This window comes from Gorilla gorilla, chromosome X (assembly GCF_029281585.2).
Source record: "Gorilla gorilla gorilla isolate KB3781 chromosome X, NHGRI_mGorGor1-v2.1_pri, whole genome shotgun sequence".
Classification (NCBI taxonomy): Eukaryota; Metazoa; Chordata; class Mammalia; order Primates; family Hominidae; genus Gorilla; species Gorilla gorilla.
This window is the reverse complement of record NC_073247.2, coordinates 141,770,493-141,792,101: the sequence shown is the minus strand read 5'-3', so window position 1 is coordinate 141,792,101 and position 21,609 is coordinate 141,770,493. Positions and strand designations below refer to the sequence as shown.

At 50.1% G+C, this 21,609-nt stretch overlaps 1 protein-coding gene across 5 annotated transcripts in view; it reads right to left on the bottom strand.

Annotated features, from left to right (window-relative positions):
* Positions 1–5,948: 5,948 nt before the first annotated feature.
* BCORL1 (BCL6 corepressor like 1) overlaps positions 5,949–21,609 on the bottom strand; it is a 76,984-nt gene continuing 61,323 nt past the window's right edge. For all 5 annotated transcript variants that reach the window (XM_055375587.2, XM_055375586.2, XM_019019771.4 and 2 more), the window contains 3 exons: positions 13,248–13,325; positions 12,026–12,182; positions 5,949–8,170 (listed from right to left, as the gene is read on the bottom strand). In XM_055375587.2, the coding sequence (XP_055231562.1) occupies positions 7,888–8,170; positions 12,026–12,182; positions 13,248–13,325 (518 nt within the window). In that variant the 3' untranslated portion in view covers positions 5,949–7,887. The remainder of the gene's footprint in view (positions 8,171–12,025; positions 12,183–13,247; positions 13,326–21,609) is intronic.

Here is a 21,609-nt window from a genome sequence, read left to right as displayed (position 1 = left end):
AAGACACACAGGGGCTCCCAGTGTGATCTGTCTCAACCCCTCCCATTTGCCCTTTGATAAAAAGCCCTCACTGACTCCTCCTGGCCTACAGGTAGGGGTGATACTCAAAATACTTAATCTCTAATCCTTTCTAAACTTAGCCCTTTTGCTGCTGAAGCCAGTCCAGGGGTCCTGGAGTAGGGATGGGGGAGCACTTGGGCTCAGGGCAGTAGCTCCGGAAGTATTTTAAGCTTAGCATCAGCCCTGTCTTCAGGACAAAGCCCCAAGTCCTTGGCCTGCCATCAAGACCCTTCACCTTTGGGTCTTAACTGACTTCCCCAGTCAACTCACCCTGCTCCTTCTGCCACCACTCATACCCCAAGGCACTGCTCCAGTCAAACTGATGGATTTGCTGGCCTGTGAACATGCCTCTGTTTACAATTTCCAAACTCTGTGCTTTTGCTCTTATTATCTACTACATATATTCTAAGCATTTTAAACCTGGAAACCAAGATCCTCCATTTATCTTTTACCTGCTCTAGGCAATACAGACAAACTCAACATTATTTACACACTCTTGTGTTTTCTTAATGAATATTCTTCCCTTCTATGTATCTTTTCCTTTAGAAATACAATCCATTGGCCATGCGCGGTGGCTCATGCCTGTAATCCGAGCACTTTGTGAGGCCGAGGCAGGCAGATCACGAGGTCAAGAGATCGAGATCATCCTGGCCAACATGGTGAAACCCCATCTCCACTAAAAATACAAAAATTAGCTGGGCATGGTGGCATGTGCCTGTAGTCCCAGCTACTCGGGAGGCTGAGGCAGGAGAAACACTTCAACCCGGGAGGCAGAGGTTGCAATGAGCCAAGATCGCGCCACTGCACTCCAGCCTGGCGACAGAGTGAGACTCCATCTCAAAAAAAAAAAAAAGAAAGAAACAAAAAGGAAAGAAAGAAAATCCATCCACAGCCAGGCACAGTGGCTCACGCCTGTAATCCCAGCACTTTGGGAAGCTGAGGTAGGCGGATCACCTGAGGTCAGGAGTTCGAGACCAACATGGCCAATATGGCGAAACCCCACCTCTACTAAAAATACAAAAATTAACCGGGCTTGGTGGCACGCACCTATAATCCCAGCTACTGGGGAGGCTGAGGCAGAGAATCCCTTGAACCTGGAGGCGGAATTTGCAGTGAGCCGAGATTGTACCTGGGTGATCAGAGCAAGACTGTCTCAAAAAAAAAAAAAAGAGGCCGGGCGCGGTGGCTCACGCCTGTAATCCCAGCACTTTGGGAGGCCGAGGCGGGCGGATCACGAGGTCAGGAGATCGAGACCATCCTGGCTAACACAGTGAAACCCCGTCTCTACTAAAAAATACAAAAAAATTAGCCGGGCGTGGTGGCGGGCGCCTGTAGTCCCAGCTACGCGGGAGGCTGAGGCAGGAGAATGGCGTGAACCCGGGAGGCGGAGCTTGCAGTGAGCCGAGATCGCGCCACTGCACTCCAGCCTGGGCGACAGAGCGAGACTCCGTCTCAAAAAAAAAGAAAGAAAGAAAGAAAGAAAAGTACAATCCATCCTTCAAGATCTGATTGGTTCCACTCAATCAGAATGTCCTTCCTATCCTGCTAGTACCAATTAAATTGTGTCCCTCCTTCAAGACTCGATTCATGGACTCTGCCTCCCCAGACCAGTCTGTCCTAAGTGAGTTATTTAAAACTTATTGCAATTGCCACTCTTTCAGCAACTGATCATGAACACCCTGTGACATCTATTATAATCCAAACTGTTACTTAAATCTTCAATGACCTGTACCTATTTAGTGTCCCCAATTAGCACATTACCTCCTTGAGGAGTGGGAGGGACTGTATCAACCACATAACATGGCACAGTACAAAGGATCAAGGAATGGTTACTGATGGAGCCGGTGGGAGATGGGGACCAAACTTTGAGGTAGGTGACCTCTGACCTCCCCTCTGCACAGGCACTCACCCCAGGTGCTCCACTGCTCTGGGCCTGCCCTCCCTGGCTCAGTGCCCTCATGGTATCCCCAACCCCACCCCCCCATCTTAGCACTCAAAATTTGTTACTATTTTGAACATCCTCTACCCCTAAAGCAACTTCCCCGTCCAGTTTCTTTCCTACTCCAAGTGTGAAACTAGCTAAACCAATTAACCTGTGCTGATACAGTTATGGGAGAGGGCTAGAGGAGAACCTTAGGAGACAGGTTCATTTTAACCAGAGTCATGTGGCAGTAAGTCTCTGCCTTTTCTTGGTTTAATGGAGTCAGGAGTCAAGAGACGACCCTCATCTCCCAGCAGCTGATATGTTACTCCCTCCTCTGGGTTCCCACAGCACTTTGTTTTCTTTATTTTTTTGAGATAGAGTCTCCCTCCGTTGCCCAGGCTGGAGCGCAGTGGCGCGATCTTGGGTCACTGCAGCCTCTGCCTCCCGAGTTCAAGCGGTTCTCCTGCCTCAGCCTCCCAAGTAGCTGTGACTACAGCTGCGTGCCACCACGCCCGGCTAATTTTTGTATTTTTAGTAGAGAACGGGTTTCACCATGTTAGCCAGGCTGGTCTCGAACTCTTGACCTCAAGTGATCCGCCCACCTCAGCCTCCCAAGGTGCTGGGATTACAGCCCTGAGCCACCTCACAGCACTTTGTAAATACCTCTTATGGTAGCACTTAGCACACTACAGTTCTTTAATTACGTGTTTATGTAGGGTTCCCCGCCAATAGGCTGTGAGCTCCTCAAGGACAGGGGCTGTGTGTTAGTCACTGATATATCCCTAGTGCCTAGCACACAGTAGGTTCTTAATAAATGCTTATTGAAAGAAGGAACTGGTCCTGATTTTAATTCTGAGACTTCTGCCCTATGCTATGGCAGGCAAGAGGAGAGGGAGGAGGACAATCCACACTTGGGAGCTAAGGCGGCTTTCTGCCCGCTCCTATAACACTGCAGGCGGCTACTTCCTTTGCCCCTGGAGTGTTAACAGACATCCCCGGATTACAGGGTCCACGAGGAACCCAGGGCTGCTTGCCAGCTGTGCTTTGCTGTCACCAGGTGCCACATGCAACTCCTGAACTCCCGCCCTTTGCTGCTGCCCGCTTCCAGGGACTGCCTCGCCACTATTTCCTCACCCCTGGGTGGGGCTGTGCGGTGGAAGTGTCAGCTCCGGTGGGTGGGGCGGGACAAGAAGTTATTCTGACGGTCACAGGCCTTTCTGATCCCATCTTGTACTCCAAAAGAGGCAGTTGCCTCCAGCTCTGAAGCCGCTGGACCTGGGGTGAGTGAGCTCCTTCCCCTCCCAGACTGAGGTCCCAGCCTCCGAGAACTTCGGGCCCCGGCGCGCCGGACGTGGAGGCCGACGTCCAGCAGGTGGCGCTGTCGAGCCAGCGATGGCGGGAGAGTGGCCCGGCGGGGCCCGGGAAGGGAGGGGCAGCAAGGGTTGGGCCTACCGTCCCTGGCGGAGGCGGCCGCGGCCGCGGCCGGCGTCTTCCAGTCCCCCGATCTTGCCCCTGCGCCTGCAACTGTCCCCGGACGGTTCTGGCCGCCACCAAAGCCCTCCGCTGCTCCGGAGCTTCGAACTTTCCCCTCCACCCCAGCCCCCTTCACTTTCCAGGGGGAATTTAGCCGGCCGCCGAATGCGCTCCCCCATTGGCCAGCCGCGCTCTGGCCCCGCCCCCGGCGCCCCCTCCCTCAGCCTCGCGGACCAGCAGGTGAGCACGCGGCGTCGCAGTCACCCGGCCTGCCCTCCGCTCCCCTCGCGCTCCGCCGCCTTCTACCGTGAAGCGGGAGAGCGATCGAGGCGCCCCAGACAGCCGTTTGCTAGGGGAGGGACCTGACCGTCCGCCGCACAAGCCCGGCTCCCAAGGACCGGCGCGGGGCCTAAAGACGTCGCCCCCAGAGGCCGGACGCTGCGGCTCGGCCGACCCCCCGCGCGGTGGCAGCCGGAGCGCTAGGCAAACAAGTGGAGCCCCGGCCCGTCCCTGCTGCGGGATCCAGAAGGCCCGAGCACTTCGCGTCCCCCTGCCCAGCAGTTGAGCAGACGCCCCTGGGGCGGACCCCACCCTTCCCCAAACACACACACACACTGGTCTTTGCATGGGCGGGACACAGTTAAACACCCACCAGGCCTCCCGGTTATTGGGTTAGAGTATGGACCGAGCAGGAGTTTACTGCCCCATTCACCACCGCCCCCAACCCCACCTACCCCAAATAGGGATGCGGAGACTATCCCTCCTCCCACCAAGACTTGAACAGAGCCTCTCTTTCAAGCCCAAAGAGCGTTCTGATAAGACCCTCATTAACCATAGGTTCGTGAGCTCGGCATGAAGGAGGAACTAATTTTGGCTAAACAGATCTTTATGGTCCTCAGTGTGATGCTCTGTCAGTAGGTGGGTACATTGGCCTCCATTTGGCTGATGGAGCAATGAAGGCTGGGAAAGATTAGGTTCTCGCCCAAGGTCAGCCTAGGTAGTTAGGAGTGGTGCTGGCTCTTTCCTCTACACCATACTAAAAGGACTGGGAGATCATTTAATAAGAGGCCACCAAGCCATCCTCACCCCAATCCTGACCGGGGATGTAGATTTAATGCCACGGCCCATACTTCCTGCCTTGATCTTTCCAACCTGGCAGAAGGGCAGTGGGACTCCAGGTAAGCCGTGGGCAAAGAACCCCAAAAGCAATAAAACAATCTGCTGTTTGGTTTTGCTTTTAACTCCCCTTGTATCCAAACCTTTGCTCAGATTGTCCTCTCAGTTCAAACACTCTTCCCTGCCACCTCTAATTCCTACATTTCTACTTTTTGAAGTATCAACTAGGCATCACCTCTTCTAGGATGTGTTCCCAGGGCCCTTGCCCATCCCTCTGAGCTCCCATAGCATCCTGGGACTAGTTGAATTCTTATACTCACCACATGGCTTTCATAACCTATCAACATGTCAGATTTCTTGACTTAACTGCAAGTTCCAAGCACAGGATCGACCTGAATTCAGAACCACTGTGGGCTTGTTTGGGAATCTGACAAAAGTGGCTATTGCATAGGGCCTTGGGATCAGAAAGTGGGGAGAGGAGGGCCAATGAGGAAGATTAATGCTATGGTTCAAAGAGGATGATGCTTGGACCTGGGTCGAGCCAAGCTTCTGAGGCTTGAGCAAAGACAGCAGCTTAGAGTTCACTCCTGAGGACGACTGGACTCCAGCCAGCCAGACGCACAGATCCCTTCGCCTCTACACTCTCTAACAGGGCTCTCCAGACTCGAAAGCCACAGTGAGAAGCCCTAAGAGAATAGAGCTTCAAAGGGCCTCATCCCAGGCCTCTCGAACATCCTCTTCCTCTCAGTCACTGGTGCATTCTGGAACCAGCAATCACAAGAATCATAGCTTCTACCACTGTTTTTCAGAAGTGGGAGGAAAAACTGCAAAATCCAGGATGGGCATCTTGCCTTCATGGTAGCTCGGTGGCAGGAAAACAGAACCATGGAAGGCCTGCACCGTGGGCGGGGAGCACTGGCACAACAGTGAGGGCAGTGATGAGGCCATGCAGCCAGATGCCACCTCGGCAGGGTGGCCTAGGGCAAGCAGGGGACTTCCTTAAGGAGGCTTATTCCCACAGCCACCACAGAGAAGGCTACTTCCTCCAACCCTGCTACTCCTATGTAAACAAGGACTGCCCAGGCACCTGCTTCAATCCCAAACCAAAACAACAGGAGCCAGATGCTCCATTTGCCCCCACTGGCCCCGCCCCCAGGATTTGCCCCTTTCTTTTTCTTTCCAGATCGTGACCCAATGTTCACTAGCCACTCCACCTTGCCTTTATTCATCGTACCCCTTGGCACCCACAGCTGCAAAGCAGGATGGCGGGGGCTCCCCATTTACTGAATCACAATGCCCACCTTCTGAAACCACCAAAAAGTCCCAAAGGGGAGGAGAGAAAAAGAGAGACGGGAGACAGAAGCCCTGACACAGGTTTTTCAGTATGCAAGTGTTTTTGACTCCACAGCCAGTTGCTTAAAATGAAACATAAAGGGCAGCCAGAATATACACCCAAATGCGAAAAAAGGAAAGGCAAACAGAACATGAAATAAACTACACAATACCAGGAACCCCAACAAAACCAACAAATTAAAGTCCAAAACCCCTCAACTTTATATATATATATGTATATATATATGTATTTTTTTTTCTTAAAAAGGGAAAACAACTGTTCAAAACCAACTGGGCAGTATGGTGGGGGTGGGGAGCAGTCCTACAGAAGGGGGCCGAGAACTTCCCCCCCAGGAACAAAGAACAAACACAATACAAAGAAAATAACCACCAATGCTCCTGCATGGCTCAGGAGCCTCTAGAGAACAGATTGTCCCATCCTCAAACTGGCTTTTTTTTTTTTCCTTTTTTTTTTAATCTTTTTTTTTCCATTTTCTTTTTTGTTGTTGTTGTTTTAGCACCTGTACAATAAAACTGTACCATCTCCAACCAGAGCCGGCCACGGCGAGGCCCTCCTGCCTTTGGATGGTACATACTCTACAAGGATTGTTCGGAAAAATAGCAATTGGTAGAAAAATAAGAAGAGTGGGAGGGACAATGCCACAGAGGGGGCGGGGACAGGGAAGCAACCCAAGCTCCTCTCTCTCTCTCTCACTCGACAAACCCAGCGCTGGAGGCCCAGAGGCCAGGGGGAGGCCAGGTGGGGAAACCACTCAGCCCCAGGCCCCCAGGCATGAGTGGAGCAAGGGCTGGAGACCACTTTCCTGCCCCTGCCTAGGAAACAGCTGACGTCTGGATTTCACATCTGGCAGTGAGTCCCAGAGCCCTCTGCAGATTCCCAAGGAGAATGAGGGGCTGAGGGAGGAGGAGGGAGGAGAGTAAGGAAAGGGGTGCTGTGAGTCTCAGAAGGGGCAGGGATGGGGGTGGCTGAGGGCTGGGAGGTGAGAGGCTCAGTATCTTGAGACAGGGAGGCCAGAACGGGGTGGGAGAGTGGAGGCAGGAACAAACTCGTATTGTGCACTCTGAGGGGGGCAGTGAAGAAGGCGTGAGGAGGGGGGGCACCCTCACCCCTCAGATCCCTTCTCCACGCTCCTTTATTAGAGTAACTTATTAACCCCTCACCTCACAATCCTCCCCTCCCTGTCAACACTAATCTCAAGATAGTGGGGCTGCTGCAAAGGGCGGGAATGGGTGGGTGGGGGAGCACCAAAGCCTCAGGATTTACCCCCAAGCCCCCAGCCCTGGGCCAGCAGCAACCAGCTTCGTTAGTCACAAGTCCATGTTCCCCCACCCCATTCCACCTCACCCCCTCCCCAGTGGGGAAAAAAACACCTGGGAATAGCTTTGTCAGAGCTCATCAACAAAGAAAAAGAAAAGGAGGTACAGAAAGTCCCTCAATACAACAAGTTGTCTCAAATCGTCACAGTGATACAGACTTATCAGAAACCAATGAAACAATACAAATTAAATACTAATAAAATAAATACTACAGAAGACAGAAGAACACAGGGGAATGGAGTTGGGGGGCGCTCAGAGATCTGGGATTTTCTCATTTCTCCTCGGGACAGGCCAAGGCCATCCAGGGCCCAGGTTTGGTCTTGGTCATGAACAAGGAGGCCAGTCCAAGGGACCCCGGCGCCACCTCCCACCATCCCCAGGACCTCTTGTCCTCAGACATGGAGTTCAACTTTCCACCCCCATCACCAACCACGATAACAATGACGACGACAGGGAGATGAGAACTAATTGTAACCAAAAAAACAAAAACAGTCCAGTCGCTAATGCTGGCATTGATAAGGCGGCTTCTTGTTGGTCCGTATTATTGCCTCATTCTGCAGTCTGGTGCTCGGTGGGGGAAAGACAAGGAGGTGGGGGAAGGGCGAACTCGGAAGGAGAAAGAAGAGGAGGGGCTGTTTTCCCGGTCAACTGTTGCAAGACTGGAATTCCACCTCGGACCCTAGGAGCCGAAGTAGGTCTGGCTCGTACCGCACCAGCTCCACAGTCTCAGAGGAGCCTGGGGGGGATCTGTCGTCCAAGCCTCCAGGCCTCTCGGCAGGGGTCAGCAGCTGACTGGAGGCCACCTGCCTGTAGAACTCGGCCTTGGGCATGGTGGTGATTTCAAAGTGCGGGAACCGGGCCTGAAAGATCCTCGAGGAAAGCTTCAGCCTCTTCAAGACATCGGAAAAGAGGAACCAGTTGCAGGGCCTGCAAAGGCAAGGATGGGAGTTATTGAAAGAGGCTGGAGGAAGCGGTGGGGGCACCGACCGAGAACACTCTGGAAAGCCCACAAAGGCTGCGCGACCATCAATGTCTCCCATTATAACTCACTGCCAGTCTGGCTCCCCCGTCCCCTGCTAAACCACAGGTTCCTTGGGTATAGCTGAGGCAAATGTCTTCTCCTGTCCCCTGCAATGCCTGGCCCGGCTTTCAGCTAAATGGTGAGCACGCAATCAGTGACCACCTCTTCCAAAATAACACAAACAGGAGGCAAAGGGGCATTCTAGAATCTAAAACTCTTAGCAGGCTTCTTGGGGACTTAGACTGCGCCCCTGTGACCTGGCATTTGCCATCTGCTGGGACCAGTCTTTCCTCCGACTCCCGCCCCTGCCAACCCCGGCTGCCTTCCCTTCTCCTGTTCTTACTCTTGCTTCCCCAGCCTCCTTGCTCTCCAAGATCTTCCCCAGCAGAGGGGGAGCCGTGGAGAAAGGCCTAAACTGCGGGTAATCCAAAAGGCATTTCTCTTTGGCTCTGGAATGCATTAGACAAGTTTTTTCTCCAGCAGCAGCACCATCGTTTCTGCAGGGCCAGAGCTCACATTACAGAAAGTGGAGTCTGACTTTGCTGAGCACACCCGACTGGGTGGCAGCCTGGGGACAGCTGGGAGGGGTGCTGGAGAGGCCAATCCCGGGCCAAACGCTTACATTGACTAATGCGGGAAGAAACGCTGCCTCCCCACATTAGTGGTCCCAGTTCACAGGGTTTTCCCTCCTCACTATTCCACTACCCCAGCTCCAGCCTTTGCCACTTCTGGCCTGGGCTCTGTCTTGTCAGCCTCCTAACCGGTTTCCCTTTGCCAAGAGTCACTCTTCTGCACCCCCACCCACCCTCACTGGATCTTCTGTTACCATTACAGTTTTCTTTTCTTTTTTTTCTTTTTCCAAGACGGAGTCTCTAGGCTGGAGTGCAGTGGCGCAATCTCGGCTCACTGCAACCTCCACCTCCCAGGTTCAAGCAATTCTCCTGTCTCAGCCTCCTGAGTAGCTGGGATTACAGGCGCCCACGACCACGCCTGGCTAATTTTTGTATTTTAGTAGAGATGGGGTTTCACCATGTTGGCCAGGTTGGTCTCAAACTCCTGACGTCAAATGATCCACCCACCTCAGCCTCCCAAAGCGCTGGGATTACAGGCGTGAGCCACCATGCCCGGACACTAGCATGATATTATATGAGACCTTCTAACCTCTTCAGCCCCATGTCCACCCAATCTCTCTCTCTCTCTCTCTCTCTCACACACACACACACACACACACACACACACCCCACATTGTATCCCCCACCCTACCAAGCACCAGCCACATGATAAAGGACTACCCTACTTTCTGAACTTGTATGTTTCAGTGCCTTGCTCTCCATCCTTCTCTCCTTCCAGGCCCAGCTCAGGTAGATACTGTATCACCTGTGAAACCTTCCCCCGGTGTAACTCATTGTTCTTCCATCTCCCATGGTCTCGTGGCATTTGATTCACATCCCTATTGTAATACTACTAACAAAACCCATTTCTGAAAGGGCTGCAAAAGAACCTTAAACTGTGGTTCACTCTGCAGCATAGCAATGGGGGCTCAGGGTGGACTGGAACTTTTTGCATTTGACACCCTTCTGAAACTGTTGGAGTTTTTTATAATAAATCTGCTTAGGACATTTTGTCTTTTATTAGAGTTAATTATATACTTGTCTGTCTACTGCACTAGACGGTGGATTCTTTGAAGGTCCCCAGGGTTTGACCTGGTGCAGCTGTTTAAGACATGTTTATAGAATCAAATGTTCTGTTCCAGTGCCTTAAACATCTAACCAGACCCACGATCCTTATCCCTAAAATGGAACATTTCTCCCAAATGACAGCAAGCTCTTATCTCACATGAGTAGGAAATGGAGGGCTCTGGGTTAAGAAAAGGGGACTACAGATATCATACACTTGGACCATCACTTCCAAAGAATGGAAAAAAGCCCTGAGAATATTCACACTAGTGATGAGAATTCAGTCTTGCTTTGGTGATTCAGAAGGCCCTTCTGCACCCATAGGGCCTCAGAGGCATCACTCTATGCTAGCACCCCCACCCCCAACTTCTTGAAGAACAGACATTTTCACAGTGTGCTGCAGCTGTGGGGAAAGGCAGCTCTAGAGCGAGCGCTAGAGGATGTCACGTCAGGAAAACCAGCTTTGCTGGTACCGGGTTCTGGGCTAACCACGTGCCTGCCACTCAGCTCGCTGAGGGGCACGCAGCCCTCCGTGGCCCGTGTTCTGTCTGCACCTAATGCAGACTACCCTGGTCCTTTTACTGCCTGAAGCCCAAGATCCTGTTTCAGAGAGGGAGGTGCTGAATACATCGGAGGAATTAATTAACCGTGCAATACTATATCCCAGAGGCCCCGCCCTGTCCTCAGGGATCAGCTTATGCCCAGAAGAATAAGGACCAAAAGCCCCTGAAACTTGATCCCTACTAGTGCCATCATACATGCTATTTTTATTCTGATCAGGCTATGCGTGTGGGGTGGTGGGGGGGAGGGCAGGGGATGCAAAGAAACTGTGGTCTAATGGTTAGAGCCCTAAACAGAGGCTCTCACTTAAAGACCTCCTCATCCATCGTCTACCTAGCTCCCTATCCTGTGCACATCATGCTGGTTCGCTGACTTATTTTATTATTTTATTTTATTTTGAGACGGAGTCTCACTCTGTCGCCCAGGCTGGAGTGTAGCAGGCAATATCAGCTCACTGCAACCTCCGCCTCACAGGTTCAGGCGATTCTCCTGCCTCAGCTTCCCTCATAACTGGGATTACAGGCACCCGCCACCATGCCTGCCTAATTTCTGTATGTTTAGTAGAGACGAGGTTTCACCATGTTGGCCAGGCTGGTCTGGAACTCCTGGCCTCAAGCAATCCACCTGCCTCAGCCTCCCAAAGTGCTGAAATTACAACTGCTGCGACCAGCCACTGGTTCACAGGATTTTAACATAGAGTTGATATTTTAAAAATAGATATCAAAGAAAAATTATCCTTACAATTGTTCGGAAAAGTATTTGAAATACATGAAGACACCAATCAGAGGGAAAAAATCATGGAGGCTAAGAACAAAAGGGCAGTTCAGCCCGCATTCTCCTTCTCTCAACCAGCACTTCCACACGCTGACATGTGGGGAAACCCAACAAGAGCCATGGCCCTGCCGGCTGTCGAACTCCCTCCAGAACCATCAAATAAATATTAAATTGGGTTCAATCTAATGTTACGTGTCAGGTATATTCTATATTCTAGTCTCCTTAAATAAATGGGTGATCCCCAATATAATATGCACAGTCATCTAGGCTGACAATGTTGGCAGCACCACGCTACTAACATTACGGCACTGAGAAACTAGGCTGTGGATTACTGAAGGACCCTAGTGGCCCCATGGCTATGGCAACCATATGTCCTGGCTTTTCCAGCAATCTCAATTTCTAATGTTCTATCTGTTTACCCCCAGAAACTACAAAAATGTTCCAGAGATTCTAGCAGTTCATAGGCCCAAGTATCTCTCAGATTATCTTTTATACCCAGTAATAGTGCAAAAAAAAGCCTTCCGAGAGAGAATCTAGATTTAAGGTTCAGGAAATGCAGATAGTCAATGTCCATGGAGCCTGCAGCCTCTAGTTTGAACATGACTACTCTGGGCTAAAAGGGCAGGCTAGCCTTTGTCATGTGTGATGGCACTTGTTGCCAAGTCTTCACTTCCTCGTGGAGAACTCCACCTTCCCACTGAGTGCCAGGATCCTGACACTCAAGTCACCGTGGATCTCTCGGACACTTACCCGCGGGACACTGACACTTGGAGGTTGTAGCAAGGGAGAAGAGGCTTGTCTGAGAGTTCAAACATGAAATCATCCTCCTCCATCGGATCGTCTCCTTCTTGATCTGAGCTCCCAGGAGGATTATGTAGGAGGTCACAGGCAAACCCGTCTTTTTCCTCTGTAAGGGGAGCATATAGGGGATTAGGACTCAGATACATGTACAAAACCGAAGAAAAGAAATGCGCTAAGCAGATAAAGGGGCATGGAGGGGTGGTGGTTGGGAGGTAAATGACAAGGCCACAGGCCCCTAGTCAGGGATGAGGTTTGCTGGTTCCACGGCTCACATCCTTCAGAGGGCACATGAAAGTTCTAGTACTGAAAGAAATCATTGTGTGGCCAGAGATTTATTATATCACTCCCCCCTCCAACTGGCAAAAGCAAGGTGACGTCAAGGATGAGCTGCTCAGCTGTTGGGAGATGGAAGCCTGAAGATACTATCAGCAGACAAGGGCAAGGTAAAAACACCTGTCCTTCTCTAGCTGCAGCTTTCCCAAGCCACCTCACTGCCTGCAGGGCTCCCACGAAGCCCAGAGGGGGCTCAGCGGGTTCCTTTCCCCAGCCCACATTCTGGGTGTGGCCAGTTGCATTCCATCCTGACTTTCTCCCCTCCAGCTTCCCCCAAGGGTAGGAGTGGGTGTTTCCTTTCATCTTCAGCCCCTAGCCCAAAGGGCGAATGCTAGATGACCACCATGGATAAAGGCCTGCTGGTCTTCCAGGAGAGGAAAGTTGCGGCCAGAAGGCTAAGGGCTCCGAAGACAGTAGCTATTTCAAAAACTGCGTGTGCATCGTGGGGGCAGGGTAGGGAGGGAATGGTAGGTCTCAGGTGAGGGGTGGGGTCCCTCTTGAGTGTGAGCAATACTGGAATAGGTGACAATGCTCATAGAGGCTTCTGGCAGGGTTAAGACAAAGCCAGGGAGAAGAAAGGGACCTCGGAAGAAAGAGAATTTTTTAAATGCCCAGGGTGGGGAGTGGTAGAGGGCTAGTGAGGGATGGCTGTGTCCAAACCAGTGCTGCATTTCCTAGTTTCGATAAATGACTTCTGAGTCTGCAGGCAAGGATGGGTTCGGGTTCAGGTTCGGTCTGAAAGGGTCTGTAAGCCACTAAAAGGTGAAGAAGGGATACCACCACAGGGCTACTCCTGTCCTTGAGAAGAGGGGTGGGAAGAATCTCACTTAAAACTTACCCAACACAGAACTGCTGTAAAAATCCCAGGATACACCGGGATCACCCTCTGCCCGGCCCTGAAGATCCGAGAGGTGATCTGATGAAAGAAGAGCAGGCAGTGAGACAAGGAGGTTAGGCTGGGGAAGGAATGTCCAAGTGAAGTCCATGCATATGGGGCTAAGGGAATGGGAGAAGGGAAGGAAGGACCACAAGAGAGTCCAGGAGTGACCAGAGAGACACACACTTCCTGTTCTCAGTCAGAGACTGCCAACAAGGGGACAGGAGACCAATCTAACCCACTGACTGCCTAGTGTTTGACCCAGTGCTTTAAAAGAAAAAAAAATCCCAATTTGCTTCCAACATTTTAATTTTTTTTTTTTAAGAGTCAGGGTCTTGCTCTGCCACCCAGACTGGAGTACAGTGGCATGATCATAGCTCACGGCACCTTGAACTCCTGGGCTCAAGTGATCCTCCCACCTCAGCCTCCCGAGTAACTGAGATTGCAGGTGCGTACCACCACACCTGGCTAATACTTTTTTTTTCATTTTTGTAAAGGATGGGGTTTCACCATGTTGCCCAGGCTGATCACAAACCCCTGAGCTCAAGTGATCCTCCCACCTCGGCCTCCCAAAGTGCTGGGATTACAGGTATAAGCCACCCTGCCTGGCCCCACTTCCAACATTTTTCAATTGGGCAATTTCACTTAAAAATCCAGATTTCCCAATGTTTCTGTGAAAAAAAAAATCTGATCTGGCAACATTGTGTCCAAATTCCTGCATGTCAACAGCTGGCTGGAGGGAACAGGGACACATGCGGGCTGGGCTCCAATTCGCCACTCCCCACCCAGCCTGCTTCTCCCTTTTAAGCCTGAAGGCATTTAGGTTTGGGACCTCCACTTTATACAGTGTAGAGCTTTAACCCTGCAAGCAGAATCTTAGACCTATCCCAGGATTTTAATTCCCTGCTGGTCACAATGTTCATTTATCGAATCATAATCTCTCCAATTTATAGTAACATAAATAAGCATAAGTCCTTCTGGTTCATTTTTGAAGAACATGGGGAAATGGCCAGGTTTATCTTCATAAAATCCTTTTGCTTCCATTCCTAGGTATATATCCCGAAGAACTGAAAACAGGTGTTCAAACAAAAACTTACACATGAGGCCGGGCACAGTGGCGCACGCCTGTAATCCCAACACCTTGGGAGGCCGAGGCAGGTGGATCACCTGAGGTCAGGAGGTTGAAACCAGCCATGGCCAAAATGGCGAAATCCAGTCTCTACTAAAAATATAAAAATTAGCCAGGCATGGTGGCACACGCCCGTAGTCCCAGCTACTCAGGAGGCTGAGACAGGAGAATCCCTTGAACCTGGGAGGCAGAGGTTGCAGTGAGCCAAGATAATGCCATTGTACTCCAGCCTGGGCGACAGAGCAAGACTCTGTCTCAAAACAAACAAACAAACAAACAAACTTATACATGAATGTTCACAGCAACTCCACTCACAAAAGCCAAAAGGTGGAAACAATCCAAATGCCCACCAACTGATGAAATTTGTGATGGAAATACACAATGGTTCAGCTGCTGTGGAAAAGTTTGGTCGTTCCTCAAAAGGTAAAACACAGCATTACCATATGACCTAGCAATTCCACTCCTGCTATATACCCAAAAGAACTAAAAACAGGTTGTCAGACAAGTACCTGTCTGTGTGCACGTTCATAGCAGTTCTATTCATGGCAGCCAAAAGGTGGACATAGCCCAAACATCCATCAACGGATGAATGGATAAACAGACAAAAATGTGGTATATCCATACAGTGGAATATTATTCAGCCTTTAAGAGGAGATTCTGACACATGCTACCCATATGGATGCTACGTGACAGAAGCCAGATACCAAAGGTCCCATATTGTATGATTCTATTAAGATAAAATGTCCAGAAGAGGCAAACCCACAGAGACAGAAAGCAGATTGGTGGTTGCCAGGGCCTGGGGGAGAGCGGGAGGGTATGCTTAATGGGGACAGATTTTCCTTTAAAATTATGACAAAGTTTCAAAACTAGATAGTGGTGGTAGTTGCACAACATTATGAATGTACTTACTGTCACTTAATTGTACACTTTAAAATGGTTAAAATAGTAAACTTTGGGTTCTATGTATTTGACCACAATAAAAGTTTTAACAATCTTTTGTTTACTTGCTCTACAGACAAGACAAGACAAATGAGGAGGCTAAGGCCACCCCTTAGCCTCCTCATTTCCTAGCTAGGCACTACCTAGTGGAATTGTTTCACCTCTTATTCCTACCTGAACAAAAAGTAGGTCCATTGGCTTTCACGACAAATCCAGCTGTACCATCTAAGGGTACACATGGCTCAGCCAATATGCCACCCTGTACAACTGGCAAGCTGACTTAGTTGTGTATGATTGCCACCAGCCCTCAGGTGACAGCTGGGCAACCGGACAGGAGACAGTCCAAAGGGCACAGGTGAGGTGAGGGTGCCCCCCAGAAAGCAAATCCCAGGAAGAAGTTGGCAGCCAACTTAAAGGAGCAGAGCTAGTTTCCCCCAGTGCGAAGCACCACCATGACCCAATATCCCTTTGGGATCATCCTATCGACAAGAACACCTATTAGCATTGTGAGCTACTAAAATGACTCATTTCTTTAGCAACCTTCCAGGTGATGCAGGGTTTCCCTCAGTAGGAAAAGGCAGCCAGAGAGAAGCTTTCAGAGTCATGGCTGAGCAACCAGAGTGGGATACCTCTAGTCATGCACATTAGATCTTCTGTGCACTCCCTGAAACACAACTGCAGTCCCGCTGTCGGCTCAGGTGCTCCTTTGTACCCCATGTCACTTGAGGGTTGGAAGTAGTTTCTTCCAGAAACATTTGTCAGTTAGGTGGGTGTGTCTTCTGTGCCTAGCCCTGTGTTAGGTGTCATGGGAGATTATGGAGTGAGAGCATAAGTTCTAAAAAGACAGGGACCACGCCTGTCCTGTTCACCATTGTCTCTGCCGTACCTAAACCCAGTGCCTGGCACGTAGTAAGAGCTTAATAAATATATGGAGAGGAAAGGAGGGAGGAATTCCTACAAGGCGAGACTAGAAAGTGCTTGCTTAACCAACATGCCGAAACACATGCATTCAAATGACTGCTGTCCCCCTTCCCCACAAGAGGTCACACAAGGATTCCATCGGAGCAGCCCTAACTCACCACATTCCTGGGGCTCCTCTCTGGGAACTTCCTTCAAAGCCTCCGGCACATTCCTCTAATTCTCTTCACTGACTACCAATCTTTGTCATTTGCAGGTGAATTTGCCTTTTTGAGACAGCCAAAAGTTAACTGGCGTGAGCAAAGATGCTAAAGCTCAAACAGGCCCATGAGTGGCACACAGGAGGAGCTCCAAGATTTGGTCGGTGGTGTGGCTTCCATTACCATTTCCTCACGGACGTTCACATACCAGATGAAGAGGGACCTTCCTTTCCCTTGATTCCCCCCACCCCAGCCACGCTTCCAGCCCTTTTCTCTTATCCTTTCCTTGAAAAAGTACCCTAAGTCCAGCAATTCCACTCCTAGGTATATGCCCCAAAGAACGAAAATGGATACTCAAACAAGTATTTGTACATGCGTGCTCACAGCAGCCCCATTCAGAACAGCCAAAAGGGGAACACAGCCCAAATGTCCATCAATGGCGTACATATCCACATAAGAGAATATTAGTCAGCCATAAAAAGGAATGAAGAATTGAAACCTGCTAACACATGGCTAGACCTTGAAAACAGTATTCTACATGAAAGAAGCCAGACACAAAAGGCCCCATGCTGTATGATTCCATTGATATGAAGTGTCTAGAATAGGGAAATCCATAGAGACAGAAAGATTAGTGGTTGGGCGGGGGGCAGGGAGGAAGGGGGAATGGGGAGCAGCTGTTTAATGGGTGTGGGGTTTTATTTTGGGGTGATGAAAATGTTTGGGAGGCTGGGCGCGGTGGCTCACACCTGTAATCCCAGCACTTTGGGAGGCCGAGGCGGGCGGATCACGAGGTCAGGAGATCAAGACCATCCTGGCTAACACAGTGAAACCTCATCTCTACTAAAAATACAAAAAATTAGCTGGGTGTGGTGGTGGGCACCTGTAGTCCCAGCTACTTGGGAAGCTGAGGCAGGAGAATGGTGTGAACTCAGGAGGTGGAGGCTGCAGTGAGCCGAGATCGCGCCACTGCAGTCCAGCCTGGGTGACAGAGCAAGACTCCGTCTCAAAAAAAAAAAAAAAAATTAGCTGAGCATGGTGGTGCATGTCTGTAATCCCAGCTACTCAGGAGGCTGAGGCACGAGAATCACTTAAACCTGGGAGGCGGAGGCGGAGGCGTCAGTGAGCCAAGATCGCGCCACTGCACCACTCCAGCCTGGGTGACAGAGTGAGACTCTGTCTCAAAAAGAAAAAAAAAAAAAGAAAATGTTTTGGAACTAGATAGAGGTGGTTGCACAAGATAGTGAATCTACTAAATGTCACTGAATTGTTTGCTTTGTTTTTATTTTTTTGAGACAGGGTCTTGCTCTGTCACCTAGACTGGAGTGCAGTGGCATGAACACGACTCACTGAACCTCAACCTCCTGGGCTCAAGTGATCTTCTTGCCTCAGCCTCCTAAGTAATGGGGACCACAGGTATGTGCCAACATACCCAGCTAAGTTTTGTTACTGTTATTGTTGTAAAGATGAGGAATCACTTTGTTGCCCATGATGGTCTTGAACTCCTGGGCTCAAGTGATCCACCTGCCTCGGCCTCCCAAAGTGCTGGGATTATAGGTGTGAGCCAATGTGACCAGCCTAATTATTTCCTTTTAAATTGTTAATTTCATGTTGCATGAATTTCATCTCGATAAATTCTTTTTTAAAAAAGCACCCACAGAAGCTCAGTGCAATGGCTCACACTTGTAATCCTAGTGCTTCGGGAGGCCAGGGCAGGCAGATCACCTGAGCTCAGGAGTTCAAGACCAGCCTGGGTAACATGGTAAAATCCAGTCTCTACAAAAAATGCAATAATTATTTTGGTGTGGTAATGTGTGCCTGTAATCCCAGCTACTCAGGAGGCTGAGGCAGGAGGATTGCTTGAACCCGGGAGGTCAAGGCTTCAGTGAACCCAGATGGCGCCACTGCACTTCAGCCTAGGTAACAAAGTGAGACCTTGTCTATAAATAAATAAATAAATAAATAAATAAATAAATAAATAAAAATAAAAAGCACCCTCAGGCCTCATGGTAAGAATAGAGCCTCTCACCTCAATTCAAGAGGCTACCCCAGCAGTTTGTCTAGTCCTCAGGGTCCGATCATACCCCTCCCCATCTCCTCTAACTCACTCACCAGCTGAGGGACATGAAAGGTGAGAAAAACAAAAAACAAGTGGTCTTCAACATGGGGTCATATGGCAGAGGTCTCTAGCAGGAAAAACAATAACCTGTGATTCAGTGACTTCAAGCGGTAAACTGCTAACCCTTTCACAGGTGGAAGGCAGAGTGTCCTGATACTTCCTCTGATGTCCCAAACCAAACTGCATCTACTCTGGGTAAGCCCTACATTCTTTCCAACAGACGAGGAAAAACAAGTCTGTTTTCCTTCAGCCAGCTTGGATATTGCTCTCTTCTTCAAAGGGACAAAGGTAAATCAGTCACATACTTGCCTGTAATTTGGCCGAAGGGGGAGGCCTTCCAGAGGCCTCTCAGGGAGTTTGGATGGCTTGGAGCTCCAAGCCCAAGCATGAGGTAGAAAGGGTTCACCGTCTGGCCTCCTGTACCCAGGACAGCACCTGAAATCTAATAGGTGCTCACTAAATGGACGGATGAACGAATGAATAAAGGAGTGCCACTCCATCCTTCATGATCTCAGGAGAAATGGGCCTCACCTTAAGTCAACCCAATATAAGAAAATCTACATTTACAACCCAGATGAATTATCTATCTTCTGCTTTACAAAAGGACTCACTTCAGGATACCGGAAAACAGTGACATTTCTTTGTACTTAGAAAAGGATTTACTGCTGAGCGCGGTGGCTCACGCCTGTAATCCCAGCACTTTGGGAGGCCGAGGCAGGCGGATCACCTGAGGTCAGGAGTTAGAGACCAGCCTGACCAACACTGTGAAACCCCATCTCTACTGAAAAAACAAAATTAGCCACGCATGGTGGTGGGCGTTTGTAATCCCAGCTACTTGGGAGGCTGAGGCAGGAGAATAGCTTGAACCCAGGAGGCAGAGGTTGCAGTGAGCCGAGATCGTGCCATTGCACTCCAGCCTGGGCAGCAAGATTGAGACTCCATCTTAAAAAAAAAAAAAAAAAATTAAAGAAAAAAGAGAAAAGGATTTGATTCCCCCGACAACTTTCCACAACAGGGGCCTTTGCACACAGCCAGGGAAGCGCTACATGAGGCATAACCCTGACGCTAATGCTCACCTTTTCCTCCCGCCAAAAATGGAGCCCTGTGCACCCTAAAGGGATTCTCCTTCATTTTCTGCCCAGCTGGACTCCACTAGGGGAGGATGAAGACAATTAATCAACAGAGGGTCTAGTCAAGCAAATGCTTGGGGACAAAAAGCCAAAAGCATTTTAAATACCTCAGCCAGACAGCAAAGTAAAAAAATTAAAATCAGGCTGGGCGCGGTGGCTCACACCTGTAATCCCAGCACTTTGGGAGGCTGAGGCGGGTAGATCACGAGAGTCAAGAGATCAAGACCATCCTGGCCAACATGGTGAACCCCGTCTCTACTAAATATACAACAAATGTCCAGGCGTGGTGGCTCACGCCTGTAATCCCAGCACTTTGGGAGGCCGAGGCGAGCGGATCACGAGGCCAGGAGATCGAGACCATCCTGGCTAACACGGTGAAACCCCGTCTCTACTAAAAATACAAAAAAAATTAGCCGGGCATGGTGGCGGGCGCCTGTAGTCCCAGCTAGTGGGGAGGCTGAGACAGGAGAATCACTTGAACCTGGGTGGCGGAGGTTGTGGTGAGCCAAGATTGCGCCATTGCACTCCAGCCTGGCGACAGAGCGAGACTCCGTCTCAAAAATAAATAAATAAATCAGAAGTCCATGTAAATGTATCTAGGTGTAGGGGCTGAGGAGGCAGAGCAGTGGAGGGAAAAGCTTCCCCAGCCTCCAGTCTCCACGCTCGGGTGCTCCCTGCAGCCACCCTACCAACCTACCCAGTGGTTCCTGGAGATTTGGCAGGGAGGCACACAGGCATGAAAAATGAGAGCCAAACACTCAGTTCAAGGCATCCAAACAGCCCCTGAGGTTGGCTGCACAACATTAGGAATGTACTAAATGGGCCAGGAGCAGTAGCTCATGCCTGTAATCCCAGCACTTTGGGAGGCCAAGGGAGGCGGATCACTTGAGGTCAGGAGTTGGAGACCAGCCTGGCCAACATGGTGAAACCTACCTCTATTAAAAATATAAAATTAGCCAGGCACAGTGGTGCACACCTATAGTCGTAGCTACTCGGGAAGCTGAGGCAGGAGAATCACTTGAACCTGGGAGGCAGAGGTTGCAGTGAGCTGAGAGCATGCCACTGCATTCCAGCCTGGGTAACAGTGAGATTTGTCTCAGGAAAAAAAAAAAGAGAGAGAGAGAATGTACTAAATCCCACTGAATTGTTCACTTTATTTTTTTTTAATTAATTAATTTATTTTTTGAGACAGAGTCTCGCTCTGTCGCCCAGGCTGGAGTGCAGTGGTGTGATCTCAGCTCACTGCAAACTCCACCTCCTGGGTTCAAGCAATTCTCCTGCCTCAGCCTCCCGAGTAGCTGGGATTACAGGCATGCACCACCACGGTCCAGCTAACTTTTGTATTTTTAGTAGAGATGGGGTTTCACCATGTTGGTCAGGCTGGTCTCCAATTCCTGACCTCAAGTGATCCACCCACCTTGGCCTCCCAAAGTTCTGGGATTACAGGGGTGAGCCACCACGCCTGGCCTGAATTGTTCACTATAAAATGATTATGTTAGGTAAATTTAACTCAATTTTTAAAAAAGTCCCTGAGTATTGTCCTCTCACACACCCTACAAACAGCCTTTGGGCCTAAGTGCCCCCTGCTTCTTGAGAGCCTGCTGACTCCTGCCAGTGCCTGCCTTCCTGGGGTGGTAGGCCAAGGTCCCAGGCTGCCTTTGCATGGAAAAGAGCTGGTGCACTTTATAGCAACCCATTGTCTCCTGACTCCCATTATTAAGCCAGATCCATGCCCATAAATTGAGCAAAAGGTCTAAATGAAGACTGGGCATGGTGGCTCACACTTGTAATTCCAGCACTTTGGGAGGCCAAGGCGGGAAGATAGCTTGAGCCCAGGAGTTCCAGACCAGCCTGGGCAACATAGCAAACCCCGTATCTCAACAAAAAGATA